General features: G+C 40.8%; 1 protein-coding gene across 1 annotated transcript in view; it reads left to right on the forward strand.

Annotated features, from left to right (window-relative positions):
- LOC107112721 (SH3 and PX domain-containing protein 2B-like) overlaps positions 1-13,423 on the forward strand; it is a 297,243-nt gene that overhangs the window by 123,234 nt on the left and 160,586 nt on the right. Inside the window, exon 3 of the mRNA XM_015413908.1 lies at positions 10,137-10,212. Coding sequence (XP_015269394.1) covers positions 10,137-10,212 — 76 coding nt within the window. The remainder of the gene's footprint in view (positions 1-10,136; positions 10,213-13,423) is intronic.

Here is a 13,423-nt window from a genome sequence, read left to right on the forward strand (position 1 = left end):
GGTCTACTGTGAAAGAACCCTGCAAGTACGAGACTGTGCCGTTAAGGTTGGGGGCGGGGGATCATTGGGAAGAACAGCCGTTTGTGATCACCCCAGCCGCTAGATTTCCACTGGTCCTAGGAGGCCCGTGGCTGCATGGACACAATCCCTATATACTGTGGGACGAAGGGAAGGTACAATTCATCTCCCCCAGGTGTCAAAAGCACAGGTGGGACCCAAAGTGGGGCCAGCAGCCTACTGCGGAATCTCCCAGAGTGTGCCTGGCCCAGGAGGAATTGTTATCCATTCCCCCCGAGTACCGGGATTTGGCCAGGGAGTTTGAGGAGAAAGAAGCCAATGAGCTCCCCCTTCATAGACACTCAGACTGTAGCATTGAAATATTGCCTGGCCAAAAACTACCTAAGGGACACATTTATGCCATGGGCCCAGCAAAGATAGATGAACTGCAGGGAGCGGTGGCGCAGGTGGTTAAACACCTGCTGTAATAACATCTACGAACTGCTGTAGCAGTTCGATACCCACCGTGGCCAGATTGAGCACCTGGCCCTTTGTCCCAGCTCCCGCCAACCCAGCGGTTCGAAAGCGCCCTTAACCAACTAAAGCGCGAGTAGATAAATTGGGAACCTACCTTAGAAGGTAGGGGGCACCCTCCCCCATTCCGGGGGTCGTTGGAGGGCCGGTTTCGGTGGAAGGTGAACGGCGGCGGCAGCAGCGAGCGGAAACATCAGTGGCGAACCTGACGGCAGCGGAGAAGGCGGAGCCAGGATGACGTGTGAGCGTGGCGGCGCAGGCGGGCGGAACCGTAAAAAGGACAGAGCCAGGACCGTGCCAAGCATGCCGCACGCCAGAGGGGCCCACCGATCCACCGCGAAAAGAGGACCGCCAGAAAAAAAAAAAAGAGAGGAGCCAGAAGCCGCAGCTGAAAGAAAAAAAGCCGACCCGAGGAAAGAACCCCCCCTCCACTGGGTGCTGGTAGGGATGTCCCCACCCCTGATGAATTGTGGCCTTAGATAGGGATAATGGATAACTGTATAGCCGCTCAGAGACCCCTTCGGGGATTAGAGCGGGATAGTAAGACGAAAGTAATAAATAAATAAATAAATAAGTTACTAGAGAAAAACCTGGCCCGTGGTTTCATCAGACCAGCCTCGTCCCCATTTGCCGCCTCGGTCCTGTTCTGGAAGGAAAAGGATGGGGGGCTGAGACTCTGCACGGATTACCGGGACCTTAATGCAGTGTCATCAACTAATGCCTACCCCATGCCGCATTGATCAAAGATTTATTGGCAGAAGCGGGCAAAGGGAAAATCTTTTCTAAGCTGGATCTCTGAGATGCGTACTTTCGCGTGTGCATCAGGGAGGGGGATGAACATAAGATGGCATTCAATACCCCTCTCGGGCAATTCGAATTATCGGGTGATGCCGTTTGGTTTTCAGGGCCCCCCGGGGGTCTTCATGAACTTGATCAACGAGGTCTTGCACAAGCATCTGTTCAAGGGGGCCCTTGTTTTTCTAGATGACATCTTGCTGTACTCCCCTGACCTCCCGTCCTACGTGAAATTGGTGAGGGAGGTGTTAACCACGTTGCACAAGCACAAACTGTTTGCAAAACTTTCTAAGTGCGAGTTTCATAAGACACACATTGACTTTTTGGGATATCATACCTCGGAGAGGGGTCTGGAGATGGATTTGGAAAAGGTGCGAGATGTATTGGGGCTCTCAACCCCAAACATCTACACAAAATAATATTAGGCAGCCAGTGTTACAGACAGCGGAATACAATGAGTGTGGAAATCATTTTCGCTATTTGGAAACATATGAACAACCTAAGAGCAGACAGGACCAGCCAAGTGAGCTGCAGGAAACAACCCGCCCTAAGGATCTTTTTGAGGATATGGAAATAGAAGATCCGCCAAAGTGCCTAGTGGCTCTAACAACCAGAACAATTAACTCCAACACCAGATGTGGGTCCTGTTTGCCCTCTCCTGACAATTTGGGAAAATGGGGTCAAAATAAAATCAGGCCAGCCGATATTCCAGCATTACAGCAAGAGGATTATGAAATAGACTCTTCACTTCAGTTCTCTGTTTACTCTAGTAAAGATCTGTTGACAATAGTTGATTCTAAAACCCTAGCAGAAGAATTTGATGAAGAAGCAAGACAATCGGAAATTTTACAACCTGAAATAACTAAACAAGTAAAGACCAAAACTCCCAAGGAGGTGACTGCCCACAAGAGGAAAAATGGGTGTGTTGTGGAAGAGCAATTGGTGGAAGAAATTGAGATAGATCCCTTGAGTTTAGAAGAGGCTACATTGGGTCTTCCTTTTTGAAAAGGATCTCAGGATTCTGGACAGAATTGACTAACTAATCCCACTCCATTCAGGTTTAAGGAAGATGCTATGGAAAGATATTCACCCATGAAGAAACTAAAAATACTTACTCTTAATTGTAGAGGGGCCAACAATAAAATAAAGGCTAGGCGTATAGAAAATGATTTGTATAAACAGCATGTAAACGTGGTGGTTCTTCAAGAAACCTATATAAAAAAGGGTTCATAAGTTCTCCCAACTAAATGGTTTCCAAAACAATATTTGTCACATGTCTCATCTAAATCCTGTGGAGTAGCCATTCTTCTCTCTAGAGATATAAATCTGAATGTTGAATGTGTTGAAACTGACAATGAAGGTCATTATGTTTTTGTTAGAGGGCAGCTAAATGACAACCCCCTAACGTTGGCCTTCATCTATACACCCAATGTAGGTCAAATTAAATTTCTCACCAAGATACTTACCAAACTTCGGGGATTTAGTAAAGGATCTGTAATTGTAGGAGGAGATCTGAACTATCTAATGAACAAGACACTGGACAGGTCATCACTCAACCCCCAAAACCAAAAAAAGTTTAAGGCCCAGTGATGATCAAAACTCTCTTAAAAATTTAATTTCGAGATTGGATCTTCACGAAATTTGAGACTCCAACACCATAATATCAGGGACTATACTTATTACTCTAATCAATTCAAAACGTATTCTCGGTTGGACTACTTACTACTCTCCTCAGATCTAATTAGTAAAGTCAATTTGTCTAGTATAGGAATACAAAAATGGTCCGACCATGCTCCAGTTGAGTGCACAATTTTAGAAAATCCCAAAGTTAAAAACCACAATTACTGGAAATTCCATAATCTTTTATTGTATGATAATAAATTTAGATTACAACTGCAACAGGATCTTGAGGAATATTTCAAAATAAACACAACATCCCAAGCTTCCATCCATAATGTTTGGGAAGCCTCTAAAGCTGTTATTAGAGGAAAGTGTATAACTTGCATTCTGCAAAAAAGAAAAATCAATTATCAGAACTACTCTTTTGCAGAACATTCAAAAATTAGAAATAGAACATAAGCAAACCGGTAGTGCCAAAATCTACAAACAACTTCAAGATAACAGAAAACAACTTGAAATTCTAGACAAATCAATGATTCATAAAAGCGATTTTAATTACTTCAAATCAAATACCATCAAATCCCCTAGGAGGCTTAAATTTTTGACTTGGAAGCTGAAGCAAAGACAATCTGATCGTCATAACACTGCTCTTAGAGATCAACACAACAACCTTAAATCTAGAGAAGAAGAACTTGCCAGAATTTTGGAAAACTTTTACAAAAATCTCTACACCTCAACTAGTCCTAATCTTCAAAACATCCAGGATTATTTTAACAGCACCATTAATCTGCTGAAGTTAGAAGAGGAACATCGAGAACTGCTTGAAGAACCCTTTAATCTAAAAGAACTAGAATCGGTTATTAAGCTATCTAAAACTGGCAAAACCCCTGGCCCGGATGGGTTTGCCAATGAATATTATAAAACCTTTTTACCAATACTCAGCCAACCTCTCTTAAATGCATGTAATTCAATTTTAGTAAGTGGTAACCTCCCAGAATCTTGGAAAACAGCAAATATTATTCTACTTCCAAAAAAGGAGAAGGACCCTACAGATCCTGCATCATTACGCCCGATCTCCGTTCTTAACAATGACTATAAATATTTCACAGCCATGATGGCAAATCGTATGAAAACCTTCATGACTCAATATATACGTACAGATCAATCTGTTTTTTTGGCATCGAGAGATATTGCAGACAACGTTCGCAAAACCTTCAACCTAATTCATTTTGCCAATAAGAATAAAGCTCAGGACTCTTTAATTCTATCTATCGATATTCAAAAAGCGTTTGATTCTTTAGAATTTAATTATTTAAAATTACTTTTACACCACATGAACTTTGGTCCCAACTTTCAACTGGCAATACAAGCAATCTATGAGGGTCCCAAAGCGAAAATTCTATTTAATGGCACAGTGACTAACAACATTATGTTGCAAAGGGGCACCAGGCAGGGGTGCCCTCTGTCTCCCATCTTATTTGTCCTGGCCATGGAACCATTGGCAATAAATTTGAGGTATCTAAATATTAAATAAAAGCTTTTAACTTAGTCTTTTTGCCAACAATGTCTTACTTTATGTCTCCTCGCCAATTCAATCTTTAAAGGCTATACAATCTGAAATATCCATCTTTGGATCTATAGCTGGTCTTATCGTAAATCAGTCTAAATCCTTCATTCTTCCAATTTGCCTGTCAACTCCAACTAAGGAAATTATTTACAACCATTATAACTATCAATGGGCAGAAAACCACCTGGAATATCTTGGAATCAGACTATCTGTTAATCAAAATAAACTTTTTCATATAAATTATATGGATACGCATAAAGAAGTGATGGTACAACTTGCTAAATGGAATAAGAAAGTCCTTTCTTGGATTGATAGAATCAATATATTACGATCTTATATTTTGCCTAGATATCTTTATCTTTTCCGGACCATTCCATGCTATATATCAGATTGACAGTTGAACTTATGGCAAAAAGACATTAATGCCTTTATTTGGAAAAATAAACACCCACAGATAAATATCCGAACTATGAGTAGACCTATAAGGCAGGGAGGCATGGCTCTTCCAATTTTAGCAACTTATTATAAAGCCGTAGTCTTGGCATCTCTGGTTAGGCAATACCATGAGGATAATATGCTTGATAGAAATGGATTGAAGATAATACATCGCAAGTCTCCTCTTTCCAAGAGTTATTGTGGTACAAAAAAACCCCAAACCACTCTCTTTAATCGCCTCCCCATACTAAATATCTGGTACCCTATCTTAGATAAAATGGACATTGACACCTTTGATTGGGAAAGTATATCTAAAGCCAAATACAAGTTACTGGTATTTGGTTAGTCTAGATTTCCTAACCAAAACCTTTTTTTTCTTTTTTTATATAGACTTTTTATGCTATGACTCACAGTGGAATTGTTGACAAAGAGACGCCATTTTGTATTGTAGTTTTTTATAGTAAAATAAAAAAAATTAAAATGTATTGGGGTGGGGGGTACCCCGCACCCGACGACAGCTCCAATCCTTCTTAGGATTCACGAACTTTTACAGAAATTTTTTAGCCAATTTTGCCCACGTCAGTTTACCCCTGACGGATCTATTAAAAACTAAGGGGAAGGGCCCGGAGGCTACAAAGCTGGGAGCAGCGTTGCCTTGGAATAAAGATTGCCAGAAGGCTTTCGAACGCCTCAAAGCCTTGTTCACTTCGGAACTTGTACTTGCTCACCCTGATGAGACTAAAAAGTTCATTGTACAAACAGATGCATCAGATGTGGCCATGGGGGGGGCATCCTCCAGGAGGGAGGGGATGGGTTGCTTCACCCCTTGGCATACATGTCAAGGAAATTCAGTGACACTGAACGGAACTGGTCTGTTTCGGAGAAAGAGCAATAAAACTCGCACTGTCCACCTGGCGGCATTGGTTGGAGGGAGCGCGAGTCCCGTTCAAGGTGTGGACTGACCATAGAAACGCTAAAAATGCCTTGGTATCTCAATGCCAAACAGCTTCGGTGGGCTGATTTCTTTTCCAAATTCCAGTTCACCTTTCACCACTTCCAAGGCTCAGCGAATTCGTTGGCTGACGCCCTGTCCCGCCTACCCCAACACGATAGCCCACGGGAGGTGGTCTTGGACTCGGTGTTCATGCCTTCCCAGTTGGGCGGGGCGGTAACTACACACAAACAAGCACGCCTCACTCCTTTCCCCCGGTGACAACGCAGCCCGCTCCTTCTGGCCAGGAAGGGGGGGAATGGACACTTGGCACAGTAAGTTCGCCTCCGCGCACTTGGAGGCTGACAAAGCTGTTCTACAAGCAGAGGGTGGTTTTGAAATGAGGGAAGATGGTTGTTGGTACCAGGAACATAAACTATTTGTCCCCCTAGCACTCAGGGGGGGAGGTATTGCAAGCAGTGCATGGCTCCAAACTGTCGGGGCACCCTGGATTTGTTAAATCGCTTCAACTTTTGAACCGACAATTTTGGTGGCCAAAGATGCGGAAGGATTTATCTTCGTATGTCCAATCCTGCTGGATATGTGCCATGAGCAAAGCCAGGCCGGGGAAGCCCCCGGGACTGCTACACCCGCTTCCTACTCCGAGCCACCCTTGGGAGGTTATATCCATGGATTTTATAACCGATCTCCCACCGAGTAAATCGATGACTGTCATATGGGTGGTGGTGGATTTATTTTCTAAACAAGCACATTTCATCCCGTTTCCCTCGCTGCCTACAGCCAAGGCACTCACAAAGGCGTTTCTGATGCACGTGGTGCGCTTACATATGCTCCCCAACAAGGTGATCTCTGACAGGGGGACCCAATTTGTTTCTTGTTTCTGGGGGGAGCTGATGAAGCTGATGGGGTGGAACGGGGCCTCAGCAGTGCTTATCACCCAGAGACTGACGAACAAACGGAACGAGTGAATCAAACTCTAGAACAGTATCGCCGTTATTTTACCAACTATCAACAAGACGATTGGAATGACTTATTGCCTCTAGCTGAATTTTGTTATAATAATACATGTCACTCTTCTACGGGGATGTCCCCGTTCAAGGCATTGTACAGTTATGACAGCCCGCCTGTCCCATTCTTGGAAGGGGAGGCAGACATGGGGTTGGGGGATGCGGCTCTGTGGTGCAAATGTTTACGTGACTCATGGCCACTTCTATGTAAAACGTTGAATGCTGCTAAAGAGGCTTATAAAAAGTTCAGGCTGATAAGAGATGGGTGGAGGGTTGGGCTCTGCAGCCTGGGGACTCGGTTTATGTATCCACAAAAAATATTCAGATGCTACGGCCGAGGAGAAGATTAGGTTGGAAATACATTGGGCCATTTAAGGCGAAAAAAGTTATTAATGATGTTGCCGTAGAGCTGGATTTACCTAAAAACTTGAGGAAATTGCATTCTGTGTTTCATTTCAGCCTCCTAAAAAAGGATTCTGGTTCCAGCGAGTGGCGTCCTGCAGCACCGGTGCCCCCTCCAATCATGATTGAGGGCGAGGAACATTACGAGATCTCTAAAATTTTGGACTCTAAGCTCAAACGTGGAAAATTGTTGTATCTGGTTGAATGGGTAGATTTTGGACCCCTGTTACGTCAGTTCCATCGGGACTTCCTGGACAAGCCAGGGAATCTCCCGGAATGGGCGGGAGATCTCCCAGAATGGGCGGGAGGAGTTGTCTTTGACAGGGCAGTATGTCAGCTATGCTGCCATGGGGTTTGGGATGTTCTTTCAGTGTCTCTGTAAATTGCTTTCGCATTCCTCTCTCTCTGCTTTGCGCTGAAATGCTTATCTCTAAAGACGTACAGGTGGTAATGTGTGCTGTCTGCCTTCCAGGCCGACCGTGGGAGCCGAACAATTCCCAGCTTCACCTAGTAATGCTTGCCGGCTCTAGCCCGCGCACGGGAGGGTACCTAATTGGCCAGCACAGTGGGGGTGTGTGCATACGAATGCCCTATATCTCATTAGGTTCAAGAGGCAACTGCTGTTCTTAACAGTGACTATGTTAATGCATCTATGGCTCTTCAATAAAAGTATAACCTTTCTAAAGAAGTGTGTACTCCGTTGTTGGCTGTGGGTTCTGACAAAAAGACATGTGGGAGTTTATGTGGATAATGCAATAGTGTGTTCAAAATTGCACTAGTTTGAAGGGCAATATTTTTTAACCATAATAGGTGGTGCCCCAATTGTGGAGAAGCTCACAGCATAGTTTCCCTACTGAGTTTTAGAAAGTCTCTGAAGATGCTTTAATTTCAGAGACATTTGGCTGAAACGGGAAATTTTAAAATTTGGAATTTTGTGGATTTATTATTGTGATTTATTATTATGTCTTGGGTGACATTGTTTTATTAGAACTTTTTGCTAGACATTTTTTTTTACTGTCAATTGCTGTGGGAACTATTCTATGGAATTATATCGGCATATCTAATTCTCAACATATAAAAACCTGTGGTCCAGAGACTGGAGCCATGAATAGGCAAGACAGATCTTTCTACAAACTTGAAAAATGCACCAGGCTTGCAGAAAAACCTGAAATCTTACAAAAAAAAATCATTGGAGGGGGTTAACCCCCCCCAAAAAAGAACCCTAAGGAACACCTGTAAACCTTAAGAAATAAATGTTCTCAGTGGCCATTGCTAGGCAATCACAACACTACTGCCAACCTTTAAGTGGAGAGGGCAGGGCCCTTCCAGGGCTATATTGGTCTTTGAGGGAGGACTCATCGGGACCAGATATGCCAGCAACCGCCAGGCTACTTGCTACCACAAGACTTGCATGACCCACTCAGGACTGGCTGCTTGCTATTGTTCATCAGCAGCTACTCCACGATAGCTACTGTGGTGTAGTGGGTTTCAGGCTAAGATCCGGGAGACTCAGATGTGAATCCCCTCTCTGCTGTGGAAACTCACTGGGTGACCTTGAGCCAGTTATACATTCTCAGCCTAACTTTCCTCACAGAGCTGTTGTGAGCGTAAAATGGATGGTAGGCGAATGATGTAGGATGTTTTGTACCCCCATTGTGGAGAAAGGTGGGGTATAATGGAAGGGACTAAATAATTAATATAGCTGAAGATGGGAAGCAGATTAAAGGTAGATTAGCTGGAGGGTGGAAGGGAGAGAAGGAAGCAGGGTATGGGGATTGCCAGGAGGAGGGAAAGAAGAAATAGTTGGGGAAGGGCATGCAGCATGCAGGGGGAAATGAGGTGGCCCCCAATTCCTTGGAGGTTCCCCACCATAACAAAATAGGCATCAGTTTTCTGGGGTCGAGGCTGCCAAGGGGAGGGAAGGAAGGAAAGCTGAAGACAGAGGGGGCACATAAAGGTAAATTAGCTGGTGAGTGGGAAGCAGAGAAGGAAGCAGGAAAAGGAGAGGTGTCATTATGGGTTTGAGGGAATGGAGAAAATAATGGAGGAGGTGAAATGAGATCCCCCCTGCAAATCCTTACTGGTGTTCTGCTTGTAAAATACATGCAAGTAATAACTGATAACTCAGCAATCATATGTGTGGACAGAGAACCTGAGAATTTGTCATTTATGTTGGCTTCTGTTAGAGTGGCTCCTGCCAAGTACATATGAGATAATGTGCGGTAGCAGTGTCTGGAATGAGATTAAAGGTCTCTCATTGAACCAGAATTGACTACTGGTATAAAACTTCCTCAAGGCAGGTTTTTATTTCCAACAAACTTGTAGTGCTTTCCTCTGCTTCCATATTTCTCCTGGCCTTTCCAACGGTACCTGACCCTCAGCTACAGGCTAGGTGTCACTATGGTGATACCAGTTGATATTAGTTTGAAATCCTCTAATCTCCTGAAGTGTGGAGTTCTTCCCCAAAAAGTCAGAGAGAAGGTTCTATTGCCTGGGCACTGGAAGGAACAGACTGAATTTAACACAGCTATTAATTCCTTGCCATACAAGACCAGAGCAAGATGTCAAATAAGAGTGATCCTATTGAAGAATCTGCTTGTTTGTTTTCTGTATAGTAAATACTAGTTCTGGCTTGCTGTAATAAAAGGCTTGTGGATTTCCCCCCCATCTTGTGTTTGGTTGTCATTTTCATAAACCTATAGATTAGATAGCATTTGCTACACAAGTTTTTATTTCTCCTCATTTCTCAGTTTATGTGGTAATTTTTTCATGCATTAAGTTTGTTTCAGTGACTGTCTTTTCAAAAAAACTATCCTCTTTTTTTTAGATGCAATTGTTGGACAAATTTCCAATGGAAGGCGGTCAGAAGGACCCTAAACAAAGGATCATTCCCTTTCTGCCAGGTTCGTAAGGCGGACAGTAGAGCTGTCAAATAGAATTCTTGCACATGGGCACACGTATTTGTTCTCTCTGTCATATAATAAAAGCAGAGTTTAACTAAGAGTTTCACTAGGCCAAAAAAATGGCAGGGTTAATTAGTATGTGTTTGGGGAATTTTTAAAGTGGTAGCTGAATCAACCCATTGTGAAGCCTGTGTGTGCCTGTCATCTGTTTCTGTAACGGTCTTTGAAGAATAGCTTAGAATGCACAGCAGTGTTCATGTGCCAGGGTCATAGTTTTTGAAACCCAGTTCGTTATTCTCTTTGTAAAAGCCCATTTTTAAATCTATGTTGTATCTTGAGATTAATTGCATTTTATCCCACCAGGTAAGTTTTACCTTTTGCATTGTTAATTGTTCTTGGTTTTTTAAGTTATTATTTGTATCTAATAAGTCTTCATAGGACACTTTCCTGCTTTTCTCCATCAGTGTTGGTATTGTTAACACTTCTATTGGTGCCACCCATTTAGGAGTTTTTAGTAATATTGCATTTTTGTTTCTCTCCATATTTTCATTAATGCTCCTCTTATCGTGTGCTGTGTAAAGTTGTTTGAAAGTTTATCTTCTTCATACCACACGTATTTATGCCACCCCATTACTAAATTATGGCCTTCAAGATTTAATAATCTAGAATTTTCTAGTGTTATTATTTATCCATGTTAGTGCAGCTGCTTTATAATATAAGTTCCAATGTGATACTCCAAAGTCCCCCATTTCTTTTTTATCCTGCATATTTTTGCGGTTAATCCTCGTTTTTTTATTATTCCATATAAATTTACTACAAACTTTTTCAAAATCTTTAAAATAATTTGTTTTCCCTAGAATTGGTATGTTTTGTGCCAAAAATATAAATCTAGGTAAAATATTCATTCATAATTGCAATTTTGCCCATCATTGAGACTTTTAAATCTTTCCATCTTTCTAAATCTTTTTTAGTTTCCGTAAGTAACTTATTGTAATTATCTTCTGTTAAAGTAATATTTCGATTTGATATTGTAATTCCTAAATATCTAACCTTTTTGACTATTTCCATCTTAGATAAAGCTTGAATTTTATCTATTTGCTGTTTTATACAGTTTTTTGTTAGTATATTTGTTTTCTTAAAGTTGATTATTAATCCTGCCACTAGTCCATACTCCTCTAATAGCTCTATTAAATTAGTTATTGATGTTATTGGATTTTCTGATATAAATACCAAATCATCTGCGTAGGCTTGGACTTTAAATTCTTCTCCTTTTGTTCTGAGACCCTTGATTGAAGTATTGTCTCTTATTTGCTCAGTTAATGTTTTTAAGGTGAAAATAAATAGTAATGGCGATAAAGGGCATCCTTGTCTAGTCCCTTTTTGGATTTCAATATCCTGTGTCATATCATTATTTACTTGTATCTTCGCTACTTGTTTTTTTATAGGTGGCTTTAATAATCGTTAAGAAGTTCATACCGCAATTCCATACTTCCAGCTTTCGCAACATAAACTCCCAGTTGACATTATCGAACGCTTTTTCTGCGTCCAAAAATATTAGTGCCAATTCTTTATCCGGGTGTACTTCATAATATTCTAAAACATTTATTATCGTCCTAATGTTATTCTTAATTTGTCGTCTTGGGAGGAATCCGGCCTGATCCTGATGTATTACTTGTACTAGTATTTTCTTCATTCTTGTAGCTAATATCGATGCAAAGATCTTATAGTCCATATTTAAAAATGATATTGTTCTGTAATTTTTAATTTCTCTGTCATCCGTATTTGGCTTTTGAATTAATGTTATTATAGCTTGGTTCCATGTATCTGGAATTTTCCCTGTTTTGGTTATGTTTTGTAATAAATTTTTTTATATTAGTATAATCTGTTCTTCGTATCTTTGATATATTTTTATTGGGATCCCGTCTGGTTCTGGAGATTTATTTTTCTTCTGTTTTTTTATTATCGATTCTGTATCTTGTTTATCTTCTTGATATAATTCCTTGTAAAATTCTTCAGCTATATTTTTCAGCTCTGATAGTTTATGCTTTTCCACCCCTTCCTTGTTTTTAAGAGCTTTTATTATTCTTCTTCTTGTTTTTTCAGTTTAAACGCTAACCACCTTGTTGGTTTGTTAGCATTTTCAAAGTAATATTGTTTCACAAATTCTATATTTTTAGCAATTTCTTGGGTTAAGATCAGATTCATTTGATGATGTAGGATTCTAAGGTTTGCTTTTCCCTGTTCCCATAGCGGTACTTTTTAGTTTATCTTCCTCCTTCAATATTTGCTTTGTGAGTTTTTCATATTCTTTCCTTCTTTGTTTCTTTTCCCAAGCTTCTTTTTTTTTGAACACAATTTTATTTTTCATGAAAATATTGACATGTCATCAGTTCCATTAATATTTCAATTTTTACCCCCAATACCCCCATTTTACTCTCCCCCTCCCCGTGGCTTCCCGCAATGCTTCCCCCCTCGTCACTCCAGTATACCTTAAGATAACATCATATTCTAGTTTCAATATTGTTCTAAATATAATAGATTATGCTTTACATCCCAGTTCTTTTCTAGGTAGATTTTAAAGTCTCTCCATTCCTCATAGAATTCCTGATCTTCTTTATTATTCAATTTTTTTGTAATTTTTTCCATCTCAGCCATAAACAAAGTTTTTTGTATCCATTCTTCTAACTCTGGAATTCTTTCTTGTTTCCAACATTGTGCATAGAGTATTCTCGCTGTTGTAATCAGGTACCAAAATAAGGTTCTTTTTGTAGTATTCAGTTCTTCCATTTTAAGTCCTAAGAGCAGAATTTCTGGCGCTTTTTTAAAGGAACATTTCAAAAATTTTTGCATTTTGCTGTGGATTCTGGTCCAAAAGTCCACAGCTTTTTTGCATGTCCACCACATATGATAAAATGAACCTTCATGTTTTTTACATTTCCAACGTTTGTTAGAAAAGTCTTGGTTCATGTTGGCTATTTTCTTAGGTGTCATATACCACCTGTACATCATTTTATAACAATTCTCTTTCACATTGGTACATGACGAGATCTTAATCGAGTTTTTCCACAGATATTCCCAAGAATCCATAGAGATCTCAGTATTAACATTTACTGCCCATTTAAGCATTTGCTCTTTCACCGTCTCATCTTCCGTATACCATTTTAACAAAATTTTATATACAGTAGAAATTGCTTTTTTCCCTCCTCCCTCC

Source organism: Gekko japonicus, unplaced genomic scaffold (genome assembly GCF_001447785.1).
Source record: "Gekko japonicus isolate JY-2015 unplaced genomic scaffold, Gekko_japonicus_V1.1 scaffold1605, whole genome shotgun sequence".
Lineage (NCBI taxonomy): Eukaryota > Metazoa > Chordata > Lepidosauria > Squamata > Gekkonidae > Gekko > Gekko japonicus.